The sequence below is a fragment of the Microcaecilia unicolor genome, chromosome 6 (genome assembly GCF_901765095.1).
Source record: "Microcaecilia unicolor chromosome 6, aMicUni1.1, whole genome shotgun sequence".
In the NCBI taxonomy this organism is placed as follows: Eukaryota; Metazoa; Chordata; class Amphibia; order Gymnophiona; family Siphonopidae; genus Microcaecilia; species Microcaecilia unicolor.
The window spans coordinates 240,835,880-240,862,081 of NC_044036.1; the positions used below are offsets into that span (position 1 = coordinate 240,835,880).

At 47.7% G+C, this 26,202-nt stretch overlaps 1 protein-coding gene across 1 annotated transcript in view; it reads left to right on the forward strand.

The window, feature by feature from the left end:
- The first annotated feature begins 13,020 nt into the window (after positions 1-13,020).
- Positions 13,021-26,202, forward strand: part of RABL6 (RAB, member RAS oncogene family like 6) — a 412,427-nt gene continuing 399,245 nt past the window's right edge. Inside the window, exon 1 of the mRNA XM_030206942.1 lies at positions 13,021-14,007. Within this exon, the coding sequence (XP_030062802.1) occupies positions 13,878-14,007 (130 nt within the window). The 5' untranslated portion in view covers positions 13,021-13,877. The remainder of the gene's footprint in view (positions 14,008-26,202) is intronic.

Sequence of the window (26,202 nt, forward strand, 5' to 3'; positions counted from 1 at the left end):
AAACTGTTGGAGTCCAGTCGGGGTCGTAATGGCACAAACCGGAAGGGGCCGGCAATCACCTTCCGGAGGCTGTGACTGATGAATGAGGGTGGTGACCAGGTGATATCCCCCCTCTATGCGGTGACGTACTGAGCGCAAACACTCAGTACAGTTCTGACTCAGGGTGATAGGCTGGTTCGAGGATGGGCAAAGGAGGATTATGAAGAGTAGGTTCAACATCATATGTATGGGGGGAGGTATCCCAATCTCTGCAGTAGGAAGATTATGAGACTTAGAATGACGGCTCCAATAAACAGGGAGCCAAAGACGCAGTGGGTCCAATAGCTGAGCTTCTGTTGCTGGGTAGGCATGGACCTGGTTCACTTCCTCGTCAGGGTCAGCCGTAGTGGAGCGTCAGGATGTTGACGGGCAGTCCAAACTCTAGGTGTGCCACCGGTAGGTGCAGCGGGTTTCAGCCTGGTCCAATGTATCCACACGGGACTTCCTGCAATTTTAACAGCAGTTGGGGTAGTTAGGAGAACAAGGGAGGGCCCTTTCCACTTGGGCTTTAAACAGTCAGATTCATCCCACTCCTTTACCCAGACTTCATCCCCCACCCTAAACTGATGTGTAGGACTAGTAAGGACTAGAGGACCTACACTCTCAGTGTACTGTTGGATGTCCTGCACTACCTCGCGTAGGGCCTTCATCTGTTTTACTAGGGAGCTCTCGCCCTGTATCTGCAAGGAGTCGGGAAAGGAGGGTAGGGGTGGCGGCCGGGCGTACATCATCTCGTAAGGTGTAAGGCCTGTAGCCTTGGGGGTGCACCTGAGATGCAGTAAGGCCAGTGGGAGCAGGTCGGGCCATTTAGCTTTGGCTTCTTGGCATAGTTTAGCCAGCTGGTTCTTCAGGGATCGGTTAGCTCTCTCCACTATTCCACTGCTCTGGGGTCTCCATGCACAATGTAACTTCCAATCGAGGCCCAGCCTTGTACTGAGTTGTTGTGTTACTTCGCTGGCGAATGCAGGACCATTGTCGGAGTTTATCTGTCTGAGAAGGCCGTATCTCGGCAGGAGGTGATGGATCAATAAGGAAGTGACTTCTTTCGCCATTTCCGTTCTGGTGGGCTGGGCCTCAATCCATCCGGTGTAGGTACACACAGCGACAAGGATGGCTTTGTAGCCCCGGGCTGGGGGCATATGCGTGAAGTCAATCTGGCAGACGTGGAATGGACTAGTGCCTCGGAGAACATGTCCTGGCGTAGGACCGGGCCCCGTCCTTGGGTTATTCCGGGCACAAGTTGCGCATTGGCAGGAGGCATTTTTGGTCCAGAGGGACAATTTATTGATGTAGTAGGTCTTCTCGAGTAGGCGCCCCAGAGCGTCCTTGCCCAGATGGGTGCGGTTGTGGGCCTCCCTGGCCACCGTCCAGGCCAAGGCTTCGGGTATCCATATACGCCCATCCTGTAGTACCCACCAGCCATTGCGTGACTCCAGGCCCTCTTGCCGGGCCCACTCAGTCTCTTGTGGGGCATAGATGGGGGTCTCTGTGGGGAGGTGAACGACTAGTACAGGGTCAGAGGAATGAGAAAGGTAAGGGAGTTGACTCGCCCTTTTTGCAGCGTCGTCTGCCCGCTGATTTCCCCGGGCGATAGGGTCCGTCCGGCCTGTGTGGGCCCTGCAGTGCATCACAGCTACTTTCTTCGGTTTCCATACTGACTCAAGTAATTGGCAGATCTCAGTGGCATTTGCAAGTCCCTTCCCCTCAGCTGTCAGAAATCCCCTCTCCTTGTACAAGGCCCCGTGCACCTGAAGGGTGAGGAAAGCGTATTTGGAGTCGGTGTAGATGTTAACAACTTTTCCTTCAGCCCACAGGAGGGCTCTGGTGAGGGCGATCAGCTCCGCTTTCTGGGCTGACGTTCCGGGCGGCAGAGCCATAGCCTCGATCACATGGTCCTCAGACACGACAGCATAGCCAGCTCTTCGAATTCCCTCTATCACCTGGCTGCTTCCATCGGTGAACAGGGTGATGCCCCCTTGCCAGGGTTGGTCCTTGAGGTCAGGTCTGCTAGAATGCACAGTGGCCATTACCTCCTCACAGTCGTGGAATGGTGATTCAGGGGCCGGAAGGAGGGTAGTGGGATTAAGGTTGGTTGTGTCCAGGATCCGCACCTCCGGATTTTCGCACAGGAGGGCTTGGTATTTAACCAATCGGGAGTTGGTCATCCATCTGGGTCCGTGGCTCTCGAGTAGGCCGCGGATGGTGTGGGGTGTAGTCACAAAGAGTGTTTGGCCAAACGTGAGTTTATTGGCCTCGTGTATCAGCAGACAGGCCGCCGCAATGCTTCGGAGACACCCCGGCCATCCTCGTGCCACGTTGTCCATGCCCTTAGAGAGATATGCTACAGGGCGTTGCCAGGTGCCGACCAGTTGGGTAAGGACTCCAAGTGCCAATCCCTTCTTTTCGTCGATGAACAAGTGGAACGGCTTGGTCACATCTGGCAGTCCGAGCGCTGGTGGGGCCACAAGGGCCTCCTTGAGGTCCTGAAGGGCTTTCAGTTCGTGCTTCTCCCACTGGAGATTTTGGCCCTCGAGTTCAGGTCCTTTCAGTTTGGCATACAAGTCTTGGGTCAGGACCGCGAAGTTAATGATCCAGATCCGGCAATACCCAGCTGCTCCTAGTAATGCCCGCAATTCCTTCTTATTTGCAGGAGTGGGTTGATTGCGAATGGCTTGGGTTCGGGGGGTACCGAGCCTTCGGGTTCCTTCTCGGAGGCGAAAACCCAGGTACTTGACTTCGATCTCACATATCTGGGCCTTCTTCCGGCTGGCTCGGTACCCCTGGGCTTCCAGGGTTTTCAAGAGATAAAGGGTAGCTTCTGCACAGTCCGTGTACGTTTCACGGGCCACCAACAGGTCGTCCACGTATTGAACGACCGGCCCATACTCGTCCTGATACATCTTCAAGTCCTGGGCAAGTTGATCACCAAAGAGGGTAGGCGAGTTCTTGAATCCCTGGAGAAGCCGGGTCCATGTAAATTGCTGCTTACTTCCAGTCTGTAAGTCTTCCCACGTGAAGGCAAACAACTTCTGGCTGTCGACAGCAAGAGGGATGGAGAAGAAGGCGTCCTTCAGATCAATGACGCTATACCACTTGGTCTGGGCTAGCACTTGGGCTAGGATGGAGTAGGGGTTCGGTACGAGGGCAACTATGTCGGCTACCTGGTTGTTGACTTTCCTCAGGTTCTGGACGGGTCTGTACTCTGATGTTCCTGGCTTCTTAACGGGCAGCAGTGGGGTGTTCCACGCAGATCTGATGGGCTTGAGGACCCCTTGTTGAAGGAGTTTCTGTAGATGAGTTTGCATACTATGCCGGGCTGCATAAGGGATGTGGTATTGCCCTTGGTTGACGACTTGAGCATTTGGTTTGAGTTCAATCCAGATGGGGATGGCGTTAACGGCCAGTCCACCGGGGTTCACCTCTGCCCATACGTTGGGCACCCCAGCCATTAGGGCTCTCCTCTGCCGTGCGAAAGGGGTGTCCTGGCAGTAACGGCAGTCGTCAGGGCCTGCAATTAGGGGGGCGTGTAGTCTCCATTCTTCCCGCACAGGGCAGATGAGCGTCACCGGTCGGTCTTCAAAATGAGCTTCTACTTCACCCGTGGTCTTAAACTTCAAGGTGGCTTGGAGTTTGCACAGTAGGTCTCGGCCAATCAGGGGGACTGGGCATTCGGGGACATGTATGAACTGGTGAGACACCATCGTCCCTCCGATCTGGACTTGGTGTTCCTTGAGGAGGGGAGCAGTGAGTGACTTCCCGGAGGCACCCACAATCGGTATGGTTTCTTTCGTGGCCGGGGCTATGGCAGTGGTGATAACAGATCGCTGGGCCCCAGTGTCTAATAGAGCCTTCATCAATTGCGTCCCCACCCGGATCTCCACCAGAGGGTCAGTGGGGACTCTGCCCTCCCGGTCCCTTCATGCAGTGTGGTCCCGGGTGGCGTCAAGGGCCATCTGCCATTCCTGTTGCTCGACACGTCCCCGGCCGCGGCCCCGTCCTCGTTGTCCCTGTCTGGGGCCTCTTGGGCGGTCGTCGTCCTCCTCCTCTCTCCTCTGGTCTCGTGGCTTCTCTGGGCAGTCCGCCCACCAGTGCCCTTCTTCTCGGCAGTTAGCGCACTGGTTGCGTCCTATGGGGGACCGTGTTCCTCTTCCTCTCCGGCCCCTGCCTCTGCCCCGTGGTCTGGACCCCAGGCGTTCTTCCAGTACCATGGCCAGCACATCCGCCTTCTCGCGCATCCGTCTAGTCGACTCCTTCCAGGCTTCAGTCTTCTCTTCTTGGTCGCGGTATCCGAATACGCGATCAGCTATAGCTTTCAGTTGGCTGATACTCATCCCTTCAAACCCTTCAGTTCTCTGGAGTTTTCTTCGTATATCCGGTGCTGACTGACTGACAAAACTCATGACCACTGTAGGGACGTTCCTGGGATCTTCGGGATTTATTGGACTATGTCTTCTAAATGCTTCCATAAGTCGTTCAAGGAAATCCCCTGGGCTTTCGTCCTTCTGTTGGACTACACTGTGGATTTTTCCCATATTGGTAATCTTCTGTTTTCCCTTTTTAAGGGCCGCCAGGTACGCCTGCTGATACCGGCGGATGACGGTTTGACCCTCAGCGGTTCGATAGTCCCACGCAGGGGCCGCAGTGGGTACTTCCGCGTCTAAGAGGTTCTGTAAGTTGGCATGGCCCGGGTTGGCGTCCCGGACGGCTTGCTCCATATTCTGTTGTAAGAGACGGTGTTCTTCAGTGGTCAGAATGTGGGCGCTTAATTGCCTAAGGTCACCCCATGTCGGATTATAACTGTATATGATGCCTTCCACCAATTCTATCAGCTGTTCAGGTTTCTGGTCGTACGAAGGCCCATGTAATTTCCAGTTATACAAGTCGGCACTGGAGAAGGGAACGTGGCTGTAGACGGTCGACTCGATGGGCTGGCCCCCTTCTGCTGCTGGGTTAGGGGTATAGGTGGTAGATTGTCGGACCGGGTATAGGTCAGTAATTCCCGCCCTTCGGCTGGAGGGGAGGGTGTTTCGCGGACTCGATTGGGGAAACCGAGTAATTTTCTTCACGACCCTTTGGCTCTAACTTGAGGTTGCGGGGCCTGTTGATTCGGGCGAGCCTGGTCGGGAAGTGTCTTCAACGTCCGACTCTGACTCAGAGGCCTCGGCGTTATTCTGGCCCTCCGCCACGCCCGCAAGGTCGGGGTATATGGGGGCGTAGGGAGGGGGCGCAATATCATCTTCGTAAGCCTCCATCGTAGCAAGTATCGGGGCCTTCGGAGGCACCTTTTCGGGCAAATCCTGAACTTTCCCTCGGGTTTCCTTCAGGGGTCTCGTTCTGGGAAGTGTATTGGTAGCACAGGGCGTGGTCTCAATCTTAGCAGTAGTAGTATGGGGCGTGGTCTCTGTGGCTTCGATGCTAGGGGCGGTCGGCCTTATGGGGGCGGTCCCTGCGGCCTTTGGAACGGCAAAGGTTGCTGGGGTTTGGAGAGTGAAGGCATGGGTCTGCAGGGCTTTCAGGGCTTTAAGTTTAGTTTTCCGCCCCTTTCTCTGGTTTACCACCATGAGGGCGGCCTTTTCTACCTTATGTTGGGCCCAGTCCGGCGGGTTCCGGACTACATTCAACCACGCTTCTATATACGGTATGTCCTCGGGACAGCCTGGGTTTCCCTCAACTATAACGATATCCATAACTGCCGCCACCTTCTCATACTCAAATGACCCTTCCGGAGGCCATTCAGCAATCCCTAGTCCAGGCCACATAAATTGACATCGCTGTATCATCCCGGCCCTACAACATTTATCTTGGTCGAACACTTCGCTAAAGTGTTCCGTCATTAAGTCTAAAGGTGTGGATCCACCCCCGCCCATCCTAACCTGAGTGCCAAAGGATAGGAGACAGACAAAGGGGGAAAAGGATGGTGGAGGAGTAAGGGGTCTCGTTCCACCGGACACAGAAGGATCAACTCTTGGCCTGACCGGAATGCGGTCGCCCGATCCGGAAATGCAAGCCCACTCACACAACTTCCATACGCCACAAGAAACCCTCCCGTTCGGTTCCTTTGCAAAAGCCTAGTGAGTTTCGGGACCTAGTCCGTATTAGTCACTGGCTAAAAGAGGGTGATCATGCCTCTTCTTCGGTCCTTACTCGGCCGGTCACTACGTTGAGTATACTCGCCTGTCCGTCGTCGTCGTTGCAGGCCGCGCTGTCGGTGCGCTTCTCTCCGGAGTCGGAAAGGTGCCTTGCCGGAACCACGCAGCCCCCCTTCCAGTCAGCCGGAATTGATCGGCCCTCCTCCGGGAGATGGACGCTGAAATCAGCGGTGGCCACTCACCACCTTCTCGGGAGGGGGTCGATGACCCGACCCGACTGCAGTGGGGGAGGGGAAAGAATATAATCCGATTTTCCCTTTTGTAGTCACTCCTGGCTGGCTCGCCAATGAAACAGGCTAAGTGAATCAGGAGACAAAAGGCAAATTGGTTCCAAAGCAATGCAGCTTTATTGCTAGCAATGAACAGCACTGAGTTTTCTCAGGATACTGTGAGGCATATTTTCAAAGCACTTTGGGAGGCTAAGTTCCATAGGTTTCTATGGAACTTTGGGAGGCTAAGTGCTTTGAAAATAAGCCTCTGTGTGTCACAAATCATCTGACATTTACATTTATACTTCCCTGCTGGGCCTGCGCATTAGGCCCCTTATACATCACAGTGGACATGCGCAGTAAACATTTGTAGTTCTTACAGTACACATTTGTAGTTCACAGTACGTACACACGTCATAATACTGAAATGATACTGGCAAGGGAAACGAAACTTAGCATCTTGTTCTACACACACACAATGCTCCTTTCTAGCAGAGGAGATAAGGTTCGTTAGGCTCAGAGATGCAGGGTGGGAGTGGCAACACCCTCCAAGGCCATCTATTCATGTGACGCCTACGTGCAGGCTGGTCTTTGTGTGCAAGCCTTGCTAACTACTGTTACAAGCTGTATATCTAATGCACCTGCATTCTGTCTTACACTAATAGGCAGCAAGGCAGCGCAAACTGACAAGTTGTGGTTAAGGCACAGTACAAGAGAACTTAAATGTCCAATACATTCAAGTATGAAATATGCCCAAAAGGCAGAAGCAGAGGTAGTATGCACAAAGTAAAGTTCATCAGTATGCACAGAGCTTGAGGTTGTTCTGTTGGTCCAGTAGTATCCAGTGTTCAGTGATCCACTCCTACAGTTAAGCATGTGAGCGGGTATTTAAACTCAGTAACCCTGAAGCCTCGATATGCGCATGTGTGTGCGTCCTTTTGAGACGCTGCCACCAGCACATCGATGACTGCTGAGTGCTTGGCTACCTGTAGAGCCGGTAAGAGTTTATAGTATTGTTTTTAAAAGGGATGAGAGAGATTTTGAGAAGTATACATGAAGATGTTATAGTGTTATTGTTGTTTATTTAGATTTGACGACCCCTGAAGACGCTTTAGTAGCGAAACACGATCGTGTAGGGTCTGTACAATATTACCTCAATGAGCAAGTGAAATGTTAAAATTGATGAAAGCTCGTGAGATGCAGTGCGAGATTAAAGGAAGAATCACTGATTAGAGATTCAGTAGTGGTCCTGTGAAGATTGGAGTCACGCTGTGAAGAAAACTTTTTTTTGAGCCTGCTGTGGAAGAGAACAGTGATTGAGTAGTGGGCTGGTCCTTGAAAGGCAAGAAAGATAAGATCTGACACAACAAGATGAATTTAAAGACTGGCAATAAGTGAACTGTGAAAACATGCTAATGAAAATTTTTATGATTCAGTGTGCAACAGACAGGTCCAACAGTAGCACTGTTATTTAGATCGTTGTGAAACAAGAGTGACACAGTCATTCCAGGTACTACAATGTTGTAGAAGTGTTTATGTATTTTATGGAAATAAGTGTGATTGGATGAATGATTGGATATATTGGGGGATTTTAGACAATAATTGTTAGATAATATGTTATATTAAAGATGCAATAAAGATTGAAATAATTTGTAACGGTTGTTGATTAGAGTATATAATGTATATGTATGAGATATCTCATACATATACATTATGGTTATCCCCAAAAAAGCCAGCTCTTTCTCCCTTCCTTCCTTCATATTAGCATATTCATTTGCATATATATATATATATATATATATATATATATATATGCAAATGAATATGCTAATATGCCCACCCCTTCCTTTGCCCCCCCCCCCAAATGAAACAGACAAACTACGCCCATGCCGCCGCCGCAAACTGAGCAGAGAGGTTTCAATGTATCATCGATGATGCCTAGATCCCTTTCCTGGTTGGTGACTCCTACTGTGGAACCCTGCGTTACGTAGCTATAGTTCGAGTTCCTCTTTCCCACATGCATCACTTTGCACTTGCTCACATTAAACATCATCTGCCATTTGGATGCCCAGTTTCCCAGTCTCGTAAGGCCATAATTTTTCACAATCCTCTTGCGATTTAACAACTTTGAATAACTTTGTGTTATCTGAGAATTTAATTACTTCACTAGTTACTCCCATCTTTAGATCATTTATAAATGTTAAAAAGCAGCAGTCCCAGCACAGACCCCTGGAGAACCCCACTATCTACCCTTCTCCATAGAGGATACTGACTATTTAACCCTACTCTCTGTTTTCTATCTTTTAACTAGTTTTTACTCCACAAATGGAACACTACCATGACTCTCCATTTTCCTCTGGACTCTTTCATGAGGTACTTTGTCAAATGCCTTTTGAAAATCCAGATACACAATATTCCAGAATACTTTCCCTTTTGAAATATGTTCTGGGCGCCAGGCTAGGGCCGGGCTAAATACCAGTAGGCTGAAGGGTACTCTTTTCTGGGCACTCTATTTAATTCACACACAAAATACGTAGCAGTCTGCGTATTAGTATTTCAACTTCAACTTGCTTTACTAACAGTAACTTGGAAAAATAGTTCATAAACTCGTCAACTTGGTCTGTACATATCAGGGCTTTTCAGAGGGGCAGCACAGCATAAAACATAATTTCCAAATGGTATCAGAGCATTCACAATCACAGTTCAGTTCTATCTTAAATCTCCTCTATTTGCATACCAGAACACAGTACTTGGTAATCTCCGCGTAGACTTCTAACAGTTTCTCAGTCATCTCCACATGATTATTTCACTTCTCTCTCTCCCATCTTGGAAGCAGGTACATTCATATGTGCAATGAAAGTCCTGCCAGACAGGGCCATGCCGATGCGGTAAGCGAGGTAAGCGCCGCAGGGGGGCGCCCACCTCTGGAGGGCACCGCCGTGGTGCTTACCCTCGCCCCGGCGCCCCAGCCCAATCGTGGACTTTGGACTTTCCTGCTGCCCTCACAAGCGTAGCGCTTTTGCGAGGCAGCTCGGGCTCTCCCTCCTTTCTTCCTTGGTTCCCGCTCTGGCTCCCCGATCAGCAGTCCCACCCCCCCCCCCCCGCGTGTTTTAACCTTTACTCTCCGACGTGGCAGCGATGTCAATCAATGAAGAACGCCCAACAGACTCATTTCCAGCTTCTCTCTTCACACAGTGTCCCGCCCTCGCGGGAACAGGAAATGCATCATCGCTGACGCTGAAGGCGGGACACTGTGTGAAGAGAGAAGCTGGAAACGAGTCTGTTGGGCGTTCTTCATTGATTGACATCGCTGCCACGTCGGAGAGTAAAGGTTAAAACACGCGGGGGGGGGGGGCTGCTGATCGGGGAGCCAGAGCGGGAACCAAGGAAGGAAGGAGGGAGAGCCAGAGCTGCCTCCCAAAAACGCTGCAGCCTGCCACATGTAGGGGGGAGGGCAGGGGAGAGGAGAATTGTTGGCCATGTATGGATGCAGGGCAGGGAGAGAGAAGAAATCACTGGACAGGAGGGGAGAGGGCAGAGCAGGGGAGAGAATTGCTGACATGGATGGAGGGGAGGGCAGGGAAGAGAGGAGAATTGCTGGGCATAGATCGAGGAAACAGGGGAGAGGGGAAATTTTCTGGAGATGGATGGAGGAGAGGGCAGGGGAGAACGGAGAGTTCCTGGACATGGATGGATGGATGGAGGGGAGGGCAAGGGAGAGAGGAGAATTCTGGACATGGATGGATGAATGGGGACAGGGGAGCGAGGACATTTGCAGGATATGGGTGGATGGATGGAGGAGAGGGAAGGGGAGAATGGAGAGTTGTTGGACATGGATGGATGGAGGGGAGGGACGTCAGGAAGGAGATGCGCATGGATGGAGGGGAGGGAAGAGAGGAGAAATGCTGGACATGGATGGAGTGGAGGGCAGGGAAGAGAGGAGAAATGTTGGACAAGGATGGGGGGGAAGGAAAGATAAAGGAAGGAGATGCACAGGGATGGAGTGGAAGGGAGAGAGGAGAAATGCTGGACATGGATGGAGGGGAGAGAAGACAAAAGTTGTAGATGCACATGGATGGAGGGGAGGGGAGTGAGGAGAAATGCTTTATATGGATGGAGGGGAAATTGCTGAATTTAAAGGCTGGATTGGAACACTTTGAGGGCAGATGTTGAAACTGGAGAAAGGATAGGGTGGTAGACAGGACGCATAAGGACACAGAAGGATGGTGGACATGGTGAGAGAAAAAAATATCAAATGGAAAGAAGACACTGGGACCAAAGCTAATAGAAAAACTAAATGCTCTGACAGCAAAGGTAGAAAACATTTTTTATTCAAAATTTATTAATTGGAATATGTCAGCTTTTGGAAATGTACATCTGTGATATTTTGCATGTAAGTTTCAATGTTTCTAGTATTGCTGCATGCTGAGTCTGACTTCTTGTATTTTGCCTTCATATCTGTTAAGCCATGTGTTTTTCATGTGTGATCAAGATGCAGTATTCTGCTAGCGTGAAGTATTTGCAGCCCTTTTTGTTTTATTTTGGTTTCACTAGGTTGTGTACTGGTGTTTTAGAGCCCGGTGTAATTATAGTGCTGCCTTTCCACACATAAAGGTTGTAGCTCGTCCTGTCCTTGGAATTAGTGCTGTTATGGTTTGGTAAGGCTATGAGTGTGTTTTGCACAAGTTTGTATATAGTGTTTTGCAGTGGAGAGATTGTGTGTTGGCCTTACTGAGGTGGCACCAAAACACCAGAAAGGGTGTACAGCGTAAATCATGACACACTACCTCTTGAAGGATCTACATATGGTCGTTAATAAAAGGAGCTCATTGTGAACACTAGCCACCCTAAAAGGGTATTTTTTGGCTCTACACGTATCATGATATTATGATCCCTTGTTTCATATTGTTGACGGTCTGCATGTTCCGTATGGTGGTATATTGGTGTATTAGGGTCTTCCCAGTGTAATTTTTATGGTACAGTAAGGTTCTGAGTGTGTTTTTGCACAAAGTTGTGCATAGTGTTTTGCAGTTGAGCGATTGTGTTTAGTATATGCTTTGAGCAACCACTTTATTCTTTGACATATGATACATATCTAATATCTAAATTTAATAAAAGGTATTAACTGTGACTTTTATTTTTACTTATTTTTTTTCTGTGTGTTGTCAAACACTTATGGAGGTAAGCTCCGCCCCTGGCCCACCCCTAACCCCGCCCCCTTTAGCCTCCCCAAACAGTTGGGCCACCGACCGCCTATGGCAGGCATGGATGGGAGGGCAGAGAGACAGGCATGGATGGGAGGGCAGAGAGGCATGGATGGGAGGGCAGCAGCAGGGCCCAGGGAGAGGACAAATTGCTGGAAGGGGAGGGGAGAGAGGAGGATTGCTAGCTATGGATGCAGCAGGGAAGGGCAGAGAGGGACAAGGATGGACATGGGGGCCCAGGGAGAGGACAATTTGCTGGACATGGAGGGGAGGGGAGAGAGGAGGATTGCTGGCTATGGATGGAGGAGGGAAGGGCAGAGAGGGACAAGGATGGACATGGGGGCCCAGGGAGAGGACAAATTGCTGGAAATGGAGGGGAGGGGAGAGAGGAGGATTGCTGGCTATGGATGGAGGAGGGAAGGGCAGAGAGGGACAAGAATGGACATGGATGGGAGGGCAGGACCCAGGGAGAGAGAAGAAATTGCTGGAAATGGATATAGAGCAAGAAATGAAGAAGAAAGGAGGAAAGTAAAGAAATAAATGGAAAGGAAGCCCTGGAAATGGAGTTGAGGACAGATAGCAGCAGACTCAGATACTGGGCCAGCATGATCGGAAAAAGAAAGTCACCAGACAACAAAGGTAGAAAAAAATCATTTTATTTTCATTTTAGCGTTTGGAATATGTCCACTTTGAGAATTTACATCTGCTATCTTATTTTGCAATGTATAGCAATTTGTTTCTAAGAATATTGCTGATAATTCCTGTCAGTGTGGCAAGTGGTGAGCGATCATTTTCACCGGGGGGGGGGGGGGGGGCAAGCACCCTCTTATTGTGGCAGGGGCTCCAGCCATCTTCACCCACTGTAAATTCCTCCTGCCTTGGTTCCCAGGGTCTTGCCAGGGGTGGGCTACTAAAAGACCAGAATTTTCTCCATACAGTCCCTTTTCTTTCCTCCTGGCCCTGCCAAAACCACCCACTAGGCTGGCAATCTGAGCCCTCCTTGGTTTAGTGATCACCCTGAAAACCCTTTCTCCCACCACTCCAAGCAGGGGCATTTTCAGGGTGAGGGCCACATCTGCATAAGATCCTCCTGTGAATTTTGTAAGTTCCTACTGGTCTGACAGCTTTGCGGGCAACAGACCACCTTGAAAAGTGGTTTCTGAAGTTTCAAAAGGGAGGTGTGATCACCTGGAAGCAGATTGTTATATAAATTAAGTACGTGAAATGTACTACATCTGGTTCCATGTCAGTTGGCAAAGGTATTGTGCTGTGCTATGCTGCTATGTATTGAGAGGGAGCTCTCCAATGTGCTTTGCCACGAGAGCGTTGCGCGAGAAGAATCATGATTCTTTTGTCCCTTCCCAAGCACCATAGCAGTAACGCAGCGCGTCCCCAGCAGCGGGGGTGGAGCCAGAGAAACACGGCGGGACGGTCACGGGAGGGAGAGGGAGCGGGGGGAAAAATGGCGGCAGAACTGCTGTGGTGGTGTCGGGGGCTTTGTCAGCCGGCCCACAGCGATTGAGGGTGAGCGCATCACCCGCTGAGCCTCAGTCGGGTAGCATCTCGCTCTCGCGTCGAGTTACGGATAGGGGAGAACGCATAAACCGGGGTGGCGTTCGCCCTACGGTTCCCGTCGCCCTTCCATTTGGAAGAAAGCATAAGAATATTTTGCTTTTTTTTGCGGCGGGATCGAGTTGGGATGAGATATAATAATCACAATAAAGTTATAGCAGTGGGCTTCTTTGGTTTGTTTGGTGCGTTCCCATTTTCAGTCAGAACATGTTCAAGTGAAGTTCTGGTATCCAGAGGGCCCTGAGAGAAAAAACATAAAGGGAAAGCTCTTCCTTTTCCTAAACTAAGACTTAGAACCACCTGCGCTACTTTGCTAGCTTTATTTTTGACAGCTAGTCTTTGGAGCCCCAGGTTCATATTAAATTCACGAGAACGAAGCGAATCGTCCTTGGTACCTGATATAGCTGATGATGTTTTGCCATTCTCTGATGCCGACGCAGGACTGTATCACTAGTTTGTGAATTGAAAAGAAAATATTTTACCTAGTTAGGTGGAGTGTACTTGGATACCGATTGATTAAAAAGCTTGCAGAGAGATGGAACATTAAAGGCTTTACTTCAATGTGGTTTCTTACGCTAATCGCGAACTTTTTTTCCATTCATCCTGATTGTGTGTTACTTGGATTGTGACATGAAGTCTAGCGGGTTGGCTGGTTATCCGTTTTGAGAGCGTTTTTTTGTTTTCATTTTATAAAGTCAGAGAAGATGTTTTCAGCACTAAAGAAATTGGTGGGCTCAGAGCAGAGTCCTCTCAGGGATAAGAACATTCCTGCAGGACTGCAGTCTATGAACCAAGCACTGCAGAGGAGATTTGCCAAGGGAGTTCAGTATAATAGTGAGTATGGTTCTTGTGCATTTTTTTTTTGCAGGCCTTGGATTAAAATGAAGCATAAAAATCTTGAGAGACTTGTTCACCTCCTCTTTTAAGGCAGGTACCCGACCTTTATAGAATGGAAAAACTGTAAGCAACCAACTATTTATTGTATACTTAATATTGTTTGCTTTGTTGCTATCAAGGTGCATTCCAGTAGCAGGGATGTAAGGTCCATGCTGGGCAGATTTCTACAGTCTGTGTCCCGAAAACGACAAGGAAAGATCAGCATCACGTATATGTGTGTGTGTGTGTATATATATATATGTATATATGTATATATATATATATATATATATATATATATATACACACACACATATACACAGTGCAATCCGCTTAAGTGCAAGGGTCCCAGAGTCTGGGACCAAAGAAATGCATGCAGTTAACCGGAGCCAGCACTTAACCGTTGTGTGCACTTAACTGTTGTGACCCAAAGAAGCTTGACATCTGATAAACATATGTACAGTATTGTTTATTATACGTACAGTATACAGTCTCCGTTAATTGACGTTAAGCTCACTTGAAGTAATCAGTTATAGTCCTCTGTACACTCTTGGGTCTGTGAGTTCCATAGACTACGTCTGCCAGACGGTAAAAACTGTCATAGCACTGACATCCAGTGGCCTCCAGATAGGCCCAGATAGGCCCACACGGTGTTGAGACTCTCCAGCGCTCTTGCAAAAGTGACAGGAGGAGGTTGTTGAATTTCATCAGCATGTGCCTTGCTGCTCATTTCATCATCTGTTTCATCATCAGCCGTTGTTGCCTGCGTGTAGGCGCATATCTCGACATCAGTGCTGTCGTCAGCTGTTTGTAGATCCTAATCAACAGCTATGTAGTGATGAAACTCCTCTTCAGTAACACCGGCTCGGATGTCAATAACCTGTTCATCTGACGCGTTTGCAACAGCTGCATCTGTTTCGTCCCTCCCCACATCCTTAACAAAGCTTGCCTGCTTGTAGCAGTTCACAATGGTTGCCTCTGTAACATGATTCCAGGCTTCTTTCTGCATATGTAGGGAATCCAACAGTGATAGGACAAACCAAAACAACTCCAAAAGTGTTTGAAACTTCAGAAACCAATTTTTAGGGTGGTCTGTTGCCCGCAAAGCTATTAGACCAGTAGGAACTTCCAAAATTCACAGGAGGATCTTATGTAGATGTGAACCACACCCTGACAATTCCTCTGCTTGGATTGGTGGGAGGAAGAGTTTTCAGGGTGATCACTAAAGGGGAAAGGGAAATGGGACCTGATATACCGCCTTTCTGAGGTTTTTGCAACTACATTCAAAGCGGTTTACATATATTCAGGTACTTATTTTGTACCAGGGGCATTGGAGGGTTAAGTGACGCCCAGAGTCACAGGGAGCTGCAGTGGTAATCAAACTCAGTTCCCCAGGATCAAAGTCCACTGCACTAACCACTAGGCTACTCCTGCACTCCTCCACTAAACCATGGAGGGCTTAGATTGCCAGGCTGGTGGTTTTGGGCAGGGCCAGGAGGTAAAACGGAATATTTATTGATGATGGAAGACTCAACACAGCACTGTGTTTCGGCAATAATGCCTTCCTCAGGAGTCTTTCTGCTAAATCTGTAGATTAGAACCATCCAAAGGATCAGTGTGACAAAAGTTATAAATGGTCTTGAAAAGACCTTTTGTTGATTAATTTTCTGTGAAAACCAAGCTCTGGAAATATCACCACTGCTCTCGGTTTTCACAGAAAATTAATCAACAAAAGGTCTTTTCAAGACCATTTATGACTTTTGTCACATTGATCTTTTGGATGGATCGACTTAGTGGAAAGACTCCTGAGGTAGGCATTATTGCCAAAACGCAATGCTGTGTGGAGTCTGCAACCATCAATAAATATCCCTTCTTTGAACTTTTGGAGTCATTTTGGTTTGTCCTAGAATAGCCATTGTCCATTTCCCATGGACTTTTGAGTCTTTGTGCTTTCTGTGGGATTCTATTGTTCTTCTGCCACTGTGGACTTCATTTAATAACATTGTGCCAGAATCTTCCCACTTTTCTATGAATTGCTTTGTTTAACGTTTTCGCCCAGGATGGAAAGCACCATGGTAGTGATTTATTTCATCTATTTGGGTGATTTATTTCATCTATTTGGGGAAACCATAATATCTATAAAGGATGATTAAATCCAAACTCCAAACTTGGGGAGAGGGAGAAGTTGATTTTTATTTTTTAAATGGTCGTTTTGTATTTACTTCTTCTGCTTTTAATGTAAATTGCAAAGCGGATTACAATAATAGACTTCTGCATTCAGAAAGAGCTTATATGCAACTTGAAACAATACAGTAAGAGAATGACATAAAAATGATAAATTTTGATTGGAGAACAAAAAGGTTTTTAAAGAATTTCTAAATAATAAGTATGAATCGGTTTGCTGAAAATTGACATGTAGGCTGCTCCAGAACCTTATACTTGGAAAGTAAAATATGAAAAGCGCTAGACAACTATGCATAAGCACAATTTTCACTTGTTTTAGGCTGTAGAACATGAAAAACATTAAAGTTGTGAAAAAAATGCATTGTCCCATTCTCCTGACTCTAAAAAATGATAGTTGCCCCTCCAATCTTTTAGCCTTTGTCTCTGTTATTTGTAACCCTACTTTTGGTACCTTTTTGATCAGTGGGTCATGATGTGAAAGGAAGTTATCACAGAAAAGAAACCATCCAAATAATCACAAATACTGATAATGAAGTCCCAAAAATTAAGACAAGGAGATCCCAGAAAGCAAACTAGGAGATGACTACTGTAAACAACACAAAAGAATTATCAAAAGAAAATAGATGCTAGAAGACTATCTCTGGATGATTATCCAGCTTATAATCGAACGAGAAAAACGCCCAAGTTCCGACCTAAATCGGGAGATGGGCGTTTATCTCACAAAAACGAATAAAGCGGTATAATCGAAAGCCGATTTTGGACGTTTTCAACTGCACTCCATCGCGGATGCGGACAAAGTTGATGGGGGCGTGTCAGAGGTGTGGCGAAGGCGGAACTGGGGCGTGGTTATCTGCCGAACAGAGATGGGCGCATTTCACAGATAATGGGACAAAAGTATGCGTTTTTAGCTAGAATTTAGGGCACTTTTCCTGGACCCTGTTTTTTCACGAATAAGGCCCCAAAAAGTGCCCTAAATGACCAGATGACCACTGGAGGGAATCGGGGATGACCTCCCCTGACTCCCCCAGTGGTCATAAACCCCCTCCCACCTCAAAAAATGATGTTTCACAACTTTTTATTTTGACCCTCAAATGTCATACCCACCTCCCTGGCAGCAGTATGCAGGTCCCTGGAGCAGTTGTTAGGGGGTGCAGTGGACTTCAGGCAGGTGGACCCAGGCCCATCCCCCCCCTACCTGTTACAATTGTGCTGCTTAATGCTTAGTCGTCCAACCCCCCCCCCCCGAACCCACTGTACCCACATGTAGGTGCCCCCCTTCACTCCTTAGGGCTATAGTAATGGTGTAGACTTGTGGGCAGTGGGTTTTGAGGGGGATTTGGGGGGCTCTACACACAAGGGAAGGGTGCTATGCACCTGGGAGCTCTTTTACCTTTTGTTCTGTTTTTGTAAAAGTGCCCCCTAGGGTGCCTGGTTGGTGTCCTGGCATGTTAGGGGGACCAGTGCACTACGACTCCTGGCCCCTCCCACGAACAAATGCCTTGGATTTATTCGTTTTTGAGCTGGGCGATTTCATTGTCCATTATCGCTGAAAAGCAAAAACGCCCAGCTCACAACTTGGCGAATAAAACATGGACGTCTAATTTTTTCGAAAATACGGTTCGGTCCGCCCCTTCACGGACCCGTTCTCGGAGATAAACGCCCATGGAGATAGGCGTTTCTGTTCGATTATGCCCCTCATAGTGGTCTTTTTACTAAAACAAACTAAAATATTGGCTTAGCTCATTTTAACACAGTATTTTTTTGCACGCTAAGTTCATATTTTTTATGCAGGTTTTTTTTCCAGGTCTTGCACTAATTTTCCATTAGTGTGCAGGGCTTGTAAAAAAATGCAGGAACACTTCTGCTTCCTATTTAGGAGGTGCTGAATGTTTGCTCCTTAAGATTGCGTTACTCATTTAGCATGAATTAATGGAAGCGTTATTCAGCTAGCACGTTCGCATACCCAAGCCTTACCCCTTCCCCCCCAAAATTAGAAGAAATAAAATGAGCGAGTAGTGTGTGCTGATGGGCAAATTACCTTTTTTCCTGTGTTAAGTGTGTGTTAGCTAACCGTGGGGCCCTTTTGATATCAGGTTGCCTAGAATCAGAATTCAGAAAGCTCAACTGTTTTGGGTCCCAAAAAAACATCTCTTCCTCCAGTTACTGTGTTACTATGTTAGTTTTTACTATATATAATTCAAAAAGCACCTTCAATTAAACAATATAGAACCAAAAATAATTACATGGTGTGATTATCATAATAGGCATATTTTGGTGGTGTGTGTCATAACAGAGGCATAATGTTCTTCACATTTGGAGGTGTTCCTACTGTTATCATCAGTCCGACATTTATTTTAGCAGACCATTTTCACATTTGTAAACAGTTTTTCATTTTATGTTCAAACTAAAATCAATAGGTATATGTGCAAACTGAATATAATGCCTCTGTTTTTATTATTATTTGTTATATTTGTATCCCACATTTTCCCACCTATTTGCAGGCTCAATGTGGCTTACATATTACCGTTAACGGCGTTAGCCGATTCTGGTATGAACAAATACATGGTGTGAATAATACAAAGTGATATTGTGGTGGAATAAGGTACATGTATGGTAGGCTGGATTGGAGGGTCTTAGAGAGGGAGAGGGGAGGAAGAGTCAGGTAATGTTCATTAAGGGCTTTGGTTTCATTGTGACGTAATGGTCCCACCACCAAAATATTAATTGTATGGGTAATTATTTTTTGGTTATATATTGTTTAAGATGCTTTTTTAAATTATATTGTTTTACCTGACATATATATATATATATATATATATATATATATATATACACACACATATATATCTATATATATAAAAGGCACCACCAACGTTCTAATGAAGCCTCACTTCCGTTGTGCATGGTGGTGTACATATCCGGTTTCACAAATCACAGGCAGGAGTAAGGAGTAGGGAAACATAGCCAGCAAGCTGTGATCTGCTCCCCCCCCCCCCCCACTGTATCCGCAGGGCATGGCTGAGGATCTTAAAGCGCAAGCTCGAATCTGCTGCTCTCCTGCTGACTGTGTTGCTGGGCCTGCTTCCCCCCCCCCCCGCTGCTTCCTCTCAGTTGCAGTGTCAGAGAAAATGAGTGCAGGGAAGGTCAACCACTCCCTCCCTTTACATTTAAAGCAACACCAGGGACTTGCATCTCTGCCTCTCCCTTCGCCACACACACACACAACACCTGATGCTGATTTTGAAGATTTTGGACCGCCGTGCCGCCTCTGTGGATGGAGACAGTTGCTGGCCGCACGGAGAGGGGTTGAGCAGCGGCGGTGACTTGGCGAGGGGGACAGTGGCAGTGCAGACATCGGGGGGGGGGGGGGGGGAAGCGGTGCTAGCGCCCGTTTCATTCCTCTCTGAAACGGGCCTTTCACACTACTATATATATATATATATATTTTTTTTTTTTTGAAAGTCCCAATTTTTACTAAATATTTAGGAGGAAACCGTAAGAAGATTTGTCTACCTGTGGACTGTACTTATTATAAGTACATAATTACATAAGTGTTGCCATACTGGGAAAGACTGAAAGACTGTCAAACCCAGCATCCTGTTTCCAATGGAGGCCAATCCAGGTTAGAAGTACCTGGCAAGATTCCAAAACAGTACAATACATTTTTTGCTGCTTATTCTAGAAATAAGCAGTTGATTTTCCCAAGTCCATCTTAATAATAGGTTATGGACTTTTCTTTTATCCAAAACTTTTTTTAAACCCCTGTAAGTTAACTGCTTTTACCACATTCTCTGGCAATGAATTTCAGAGTTTAATTACACATTGAGTGAAGAAATATTTTCTCCAATTTGTTTTAAATTTATTATTTTGTATCTTCATTGTGTGCCCTCTATAGTATTTTTGGAAAGAGTAAACATGCGATTCACATCTACCTGTTTCACTCCACTCATTATTATATAGACCTCTATCATATCTCCCCTCAGCTGTCTTTTCTGCAAGCTGAATAGCCCTAGCCACTTTAGCCTTTTCTCATAGGGAAGTTGTCCCATCCCCTTTATCATTCTCGTCGCCCTTCTCTGCACCTTTTTTAATTCCACTATATCTTTCTTGAGATGTGGTGACCAGAATTGAATGCAGTATTATTGGTGCGGAGGCACCATGGAGCGATACAAAAGGCATTATAAAATCCTAATTTTTGTTTTCCATTCCTTTCCTAATAATACCTAACATTGTTTGATTTCTTAGCCACTGCTGCACATTGAGCAGAGGGTTTCAGCATATCAGCAGTGGTGACACTTAGATCCTTTTCCTGGTCGGTGACTCCTAATGTGGAACCTTGCATCACGTAGCTATTGTTCGAGTTCCTCTTTCCCACATGTATCACTTTGCACTTGTTCACATTAAACGTCATCTGACATTTGGATGCCCAGTTTCCCAGTCTCGTAAGGTTCTCTTGTAAATTTTTCACAATCCTCTTGTGATTTAACAACTTTGAATAACTTTGTGTCATTAGCAAATTTAATTACCTCACTAATTATTCCCATCTCTAGAGCATTTATAAATATATTAAAAAGCTGTTGTCCCAGCACAGACCCCTGGGGAACCCCACTGACTACCCTTCCTTAGCATCAGTAGCAGATGAATCCAGGAACTGGTGGGTTGTATTCGCCTACCAGCAGGTGGAGATAGAGAACACAAGCAGTGACCCTGGATGTCCAGCTCCTTGTCACTTCAGTATATTTCTTTCTCCAGCAGGTGGTGGACGGATTCCTTCCAGCACATGGGCTTCTTGGGGCGTTTGGCTAAGGGTGCCAACCTTGAGGACATACTTGTGTTTCAGGTCCCTGTCCTACCCTGTTTCCCCCCTGCTATCTGTGGGCTCCTCCTTTTAGCTGGAAAAAAAAAAGATTCGCCTCACAGCAGTGCAGCTCAGTCGGCATTAAAAAAAAAAACAAACAAAAAAACTTTAGTTCTCTGAGTGCTTACTTTTCTTCTCTCCAGTGTCTGCCGGGATGTGGGTGGTGGGAGCGCCTTTGGGCTCCTGTGGAGAGCAACCGCCGCTTCTCTCATGTCCAGCACTGGTGAATGTAAGTTTTGCCCTTTGCCTCTCAAGTTGTGCGTTTGGTCTCGGCGGGGTTTATGGCAGCGAAGGTTGTAAAGAGATGTTCTTGCTGCTGCTCTCGTCGTTCCGCAGCGGGAGCCTGCATTGCGCAGTGAGCCAACGCCATTCTGTCCTCTGAGGGGCCTGTGGAAGCAGCAGGGGAGTCTTCCCACGTTTTGGATACTGCTGCCCGCGTCGCTGTGATGTGGTGAGCTGGTTATGGAGCCCGCATCATTTTCTTCGCTGAGCCCTCCCGCCTTTCTGATATTTTGAGCGCTGGAGTTGGCAGTGCAGGGGTGGTCTCTGGTTCTGTTCTTGTAACCTCTGTTAATGCTCCTGGTGCAGGCATGGGTTTTTCTCCAGACTTTATCCGTCTTCTGCACCAGGCTTATTTGCTTAAGCGGGGTTTGCCTTCTATGTCCTCTCCCCTTCTTGTCTTCATCGGAGGGCAGGGAGAACTTGGTTTCTCAGGGTGACTTAGGGTCTTCGCTGCCTCTGGATGAACTTGCTGTTATGCGCAGGAGGTTAGCTTCCTTTCAAGACGGAGGCTCTTTAGCTCCTCTTTCTCCTGCTCCTTCAGTTTTGGCAGCTTCTGGAGATTCGGCTGCACCTTCTAAGTTGGAAGATTTTGAAGGTGTGGAAATGCTGCTTGGTGAACAAGATGATCCCACAGCGGTTCAAATTTTTCATCGTGAAGAGCTGCCTGATCTCATCTCTAAGGCTTTAGCGGCTGTGAATATTTCTGATCCTGAAGATCAATCCGCATCTTCTTTTAATGTTAAGATGGCGAGCACGCGCAAATCATCTAAAGCTTTTCCCATGCATGAGTCCATTCAGGAGTAAATTTCCGCTCAGTGGTCTGACCCTGAGGGTACTTTGAAAGTGGCTTTATCCGGTAGCCGCTTCTTCCCTGGACACCTTCGTCTTACCTAAGGTGGATGCTCTGGTGACGGCTGTCACTAAGAAAACCACTCTCCTGGTGGAGGGAGGTGTCACTCTTAAAGACATGCTAGACAGGCGGCTTGAAGCCTCACTTAAGCGTTCGTTCGAAGTCTCTGCGTTAGCTTTATGGGCTTCCATTTGTAGTTCCTATGCCATCAGAGCCTGCCTTTTCTGGTTTCAGCAGGGCTTGGAGCAGGAGCAAGAGTCGGCTTCTATGTCAGCTGCTGATGCTCCGATGGACTCTGCTCTCGCTTATGTTGCTGACGCTCTGTATGATTTGGTCAGAGCTTCTGCTAAGCAGATGGCTCTAGCTGTTTCAGCTCAACGTCTTCTTTGGTTACGTCACTGGGCGGCAGATATGGCCTCCAAACAGCGTCTCGCAAGGCTTCCATTTAGGGGAAAATTACTTTTCGGTAAAGATTTTGAAAAGATAGTTAAGGATTTGGGAGACTCCAGATTCCGGCGTCTTCCGGAAGACAAGCCCAGATCCAGTTCTAAATCAGGTTCTTCCAGACCTTGTTTTCATGACGTATGCCGTTATCAGCCTGGTCGTAATTCGTCCTTTCAGATACAGTATGGACACAATAAAACCAAAAATACAGTATGGACACAACACAATTCTTCTGTGTACGACGCCCTTATGTGGCAATGCCACATGAACTTTATCCTATCTCATGTGGAACTACCACGTGAACATTATCTTATCTCAACATCACTCTGTATTTGTTTGCACCGGAGTCTGCAATTGCATCTCTGGCACTATGTAAGCCACATTGAGCCTGCAAGTAGGTGGGAAAATGTGGGATACAAATGTAACAAAATAAATCTAAGTTCCAGCAGAAGTCTTTCTTTCGGAATGACAAGTGGACCTCGGCACCTGGACCCAGATCTCAGGCTCCCGGGCGGTCTGCCCAATGATGGGGTGCAGGTCCACGCCTCAAAAGTTTCTATTGGGGGTCATTTAACCCTCTTTTACGAGGAGTGGGCCAAGATTACGTCAGACCAGTGGGTTTTAGATCTTATCAGAGACGGCTACAAATTAGAATTTGTATTGCCCGTCGGAGACGTATTTTTAGAATCTCATTGTGCTACAAGAGCCAGAAGAGAGGCCGTTTTAACCACATTGCACACATTGCTAGATCTCGGGGCGGTGGTTCGTGTTCCCCAGGCCAAGGTGCGCACCGGCCGCTATTCAATCTACTTTGTAGTTCCTCACAAAGGAGGCTCTTACAGACCTATCCTTGACCTCAGGAAGGTGAACACGTGCCTCCGGATTCGCCATTTTCGTATGGAGGCTGTTCGATCAGTTATTGCGTTGGTTCAGCCCGGGGAGTTTCTCACGGCTTTAGATCTGAAAGAAGCATATCTCCACATACCCATTTGGCCTCCTCATCAGAGGTTCTTTCGGTTTGCTGTATTGGGCCATCACTTTCATTTCTTCGCTTTTATCTTTGGCCTAGCCACAGCACCTCGCACCGTTTCCAACATTATGTTAGTCTTGGCAGCCTCTCTCAGGAAGGAGGGGATCAAGGTTCATCTGTATCTCGACGATTGATCCGAGCAGATTCAGAACAAGATAGTCTAGCGGCTATTTCTCGAGTTCTAGATTTCCTGTGGTCCCTCGATTGGGTAGTCAATCTGCCCAAAAGCCGTCTTGTTGCTTCCCAGTCTTTGGAATACCTGGGGGTTCTCTTCGACATGGTGCAGGAAAGAGTTTTCTTGCCAGAAAGCAGGGGGCTCAAGCTTTGCTCCCAGGTTCGCGGTCTTTTGCGTTCCCCTTGTCCTCGGGCGTGGGATTACGTGTAGGTCTTAGGGTCTATGACAGCCACTTTGGAAGTGGTTCTGTAGGCGAGGACTCACATGCGTCCTGTCCAACTCGCCTTATTGAGTAGTTGGTCTCCTGTGTCCCAGGATTATCATCATAGACTGGCGTGGCTTCCAGTCGTGAGGGACAGCATGGCCTGGTGGCTGTGTGCATCCAACCTTCGGAAGGGAATGCCTTGTGTCCCCTCGTTGGGTGATAGTGGTCACCAATGCCAGCCTATTGATATGGGGGGCTCATTGTCTCCACCGAGTGGCTCAGGGACAGTGGTATCAGACGGAGGCGCAGTGGTCCATCAACCGATTGGAATTGAGAGTGGTGGTAATGGCTCTGAAGATATTTCAAGATCTCCTGGAAGGTCAGGTGGTTTGAGTTCTCTCAGACAACACCTCAGCAGTAGCTTACATCAATTTCCAGGGAGATACGCAGAGCTTAGCCTTGGCTTCGGAGGTGACTGACCTTCTGCAATGGAGGCTCAACTTCTCTGCCTTTCAGCAGCTCACATTGCAGTGAAGAGCAACGTGCAAACTGACTTTCTCAGCCATCATCTCCTGGATTCGGCGGAATGGGAACTAGCGACGGAATCTTTCCGTCTAATCTGTCAGCGGTGGGGCACCCCGGTCATGGACATGATGACGACCAAACAGAATGCCAAAGTGCTCAAGTTCTTCAGCAGAAGAAGAGAAGTCGATTCTGTGGGTCTAGATGCCCTGTTGTAGCCTTGGCCGACGTTCGGTCTTCTTTATGTCTTCCCTCCTTGGCCTCTTATCGGACGTCTGCTGCATCTGATCAAGCTTCATCAGGGCCTAGTGGTGTTGGTGGCTCCGGACTAGCCACGTCGGCCTTGGTATGCGGATCTCGTGCAACTTCTCTTGGAGCCTCCTCTGAGGCTCCCAGTCATTCCCGGGCTTCTTCATCAAGGCCCAGTTCACATGGAGGACGCCTCCCGCTTTGGTCTAACGGCTTGGCTTTTAAGAGGGTGAGACTGAGGAAGAAAGGCTATGAGGATTCAATGATCACCACTTTGCTTCGCGCTAGAAAACGTTCCACAACTTCGACTTATGCCAAGGTGTGGTGTGCTGAGCGTTGGTCTACCTTCAAAGCTTTTGTTTCCCAGATTTTAGCTTTTTTGTAGGTCGGTCTTCAGAAGGGGTGTCTTATAACTCTCTTCAGGTGTAAGTCGCGGCTCTCGCCTGTTTCTGTGGGCTTGTTGCAGGCTCTTTCCTTGCAGCTCATTTGGACATAGCACGTTTTTTGAAAGGTTCTCTTTACCTTCGCCATCCGTGTCCTTCTTGGAAGTTGAATTTGGTGCTTAGTGGTTTACAAGGCCCGCCTTTTGAACTTTTGCGTTCAGATAAAGATCTCACTTTGAAGATTGTGTTTTTGGTGGCTATTTCCTTGGTGCGCAGATTTTCGGAATTGCAGGCCCTGTTGTGTCACAAGCCCTTTCTACAGTTTTCGGAATTTGGTGTTAGTTTGAGGACGGTTCCTTCCTTTTTACCCAAGGTGATGTCTGCCTTTCATTTGAATCAGCCTTTTTTCTTCCCTCCTTTCGGAAAGCGGATTTTCTAGCCAACTTTGTTCTTCTGTGTCTCTTGGATGTTCGTCTTTCTCTGCTCTGGTATCTGCAGATAACTAATGAATTCCGTTGCTCGGACTATCTGTTTGTACTTTTCTCTGATCTGATATGGGGTTATGCGGCGTCCAAGGTGACGATTGCGCGCTGGCTTAAGGAGGTTATTGCTTCAGCTTATTTGGTGACGGGTTCTGTTCTTCCGGATGCTTAGCGTGCACGTTAGACTCGAGCGCAGGCTGCTTCTTGGGCAGAAATGGGCGTACTTTCCGAGGATGACATTTGCCGTGCAGCTACTTGGGCCTCTTGCCATTCCTTTGTTAAACACTACCTGTTTGATGTGGCAGCGAGGGGAGATGCTCGGTTTGGGGTGATGGATTGCTTTGATACATCCCACCAGTTCCTGGATTCATCTGCTGCTGATGCTAAGGAAGGTAAAATTAAGTCTTACCTGATAATTTTCTTTCCTTTGGTCTCAGCAGATGAATCCGGGATCCCGTCCCTTTGTTGTTTTCTGATTCCGTGCCTTGA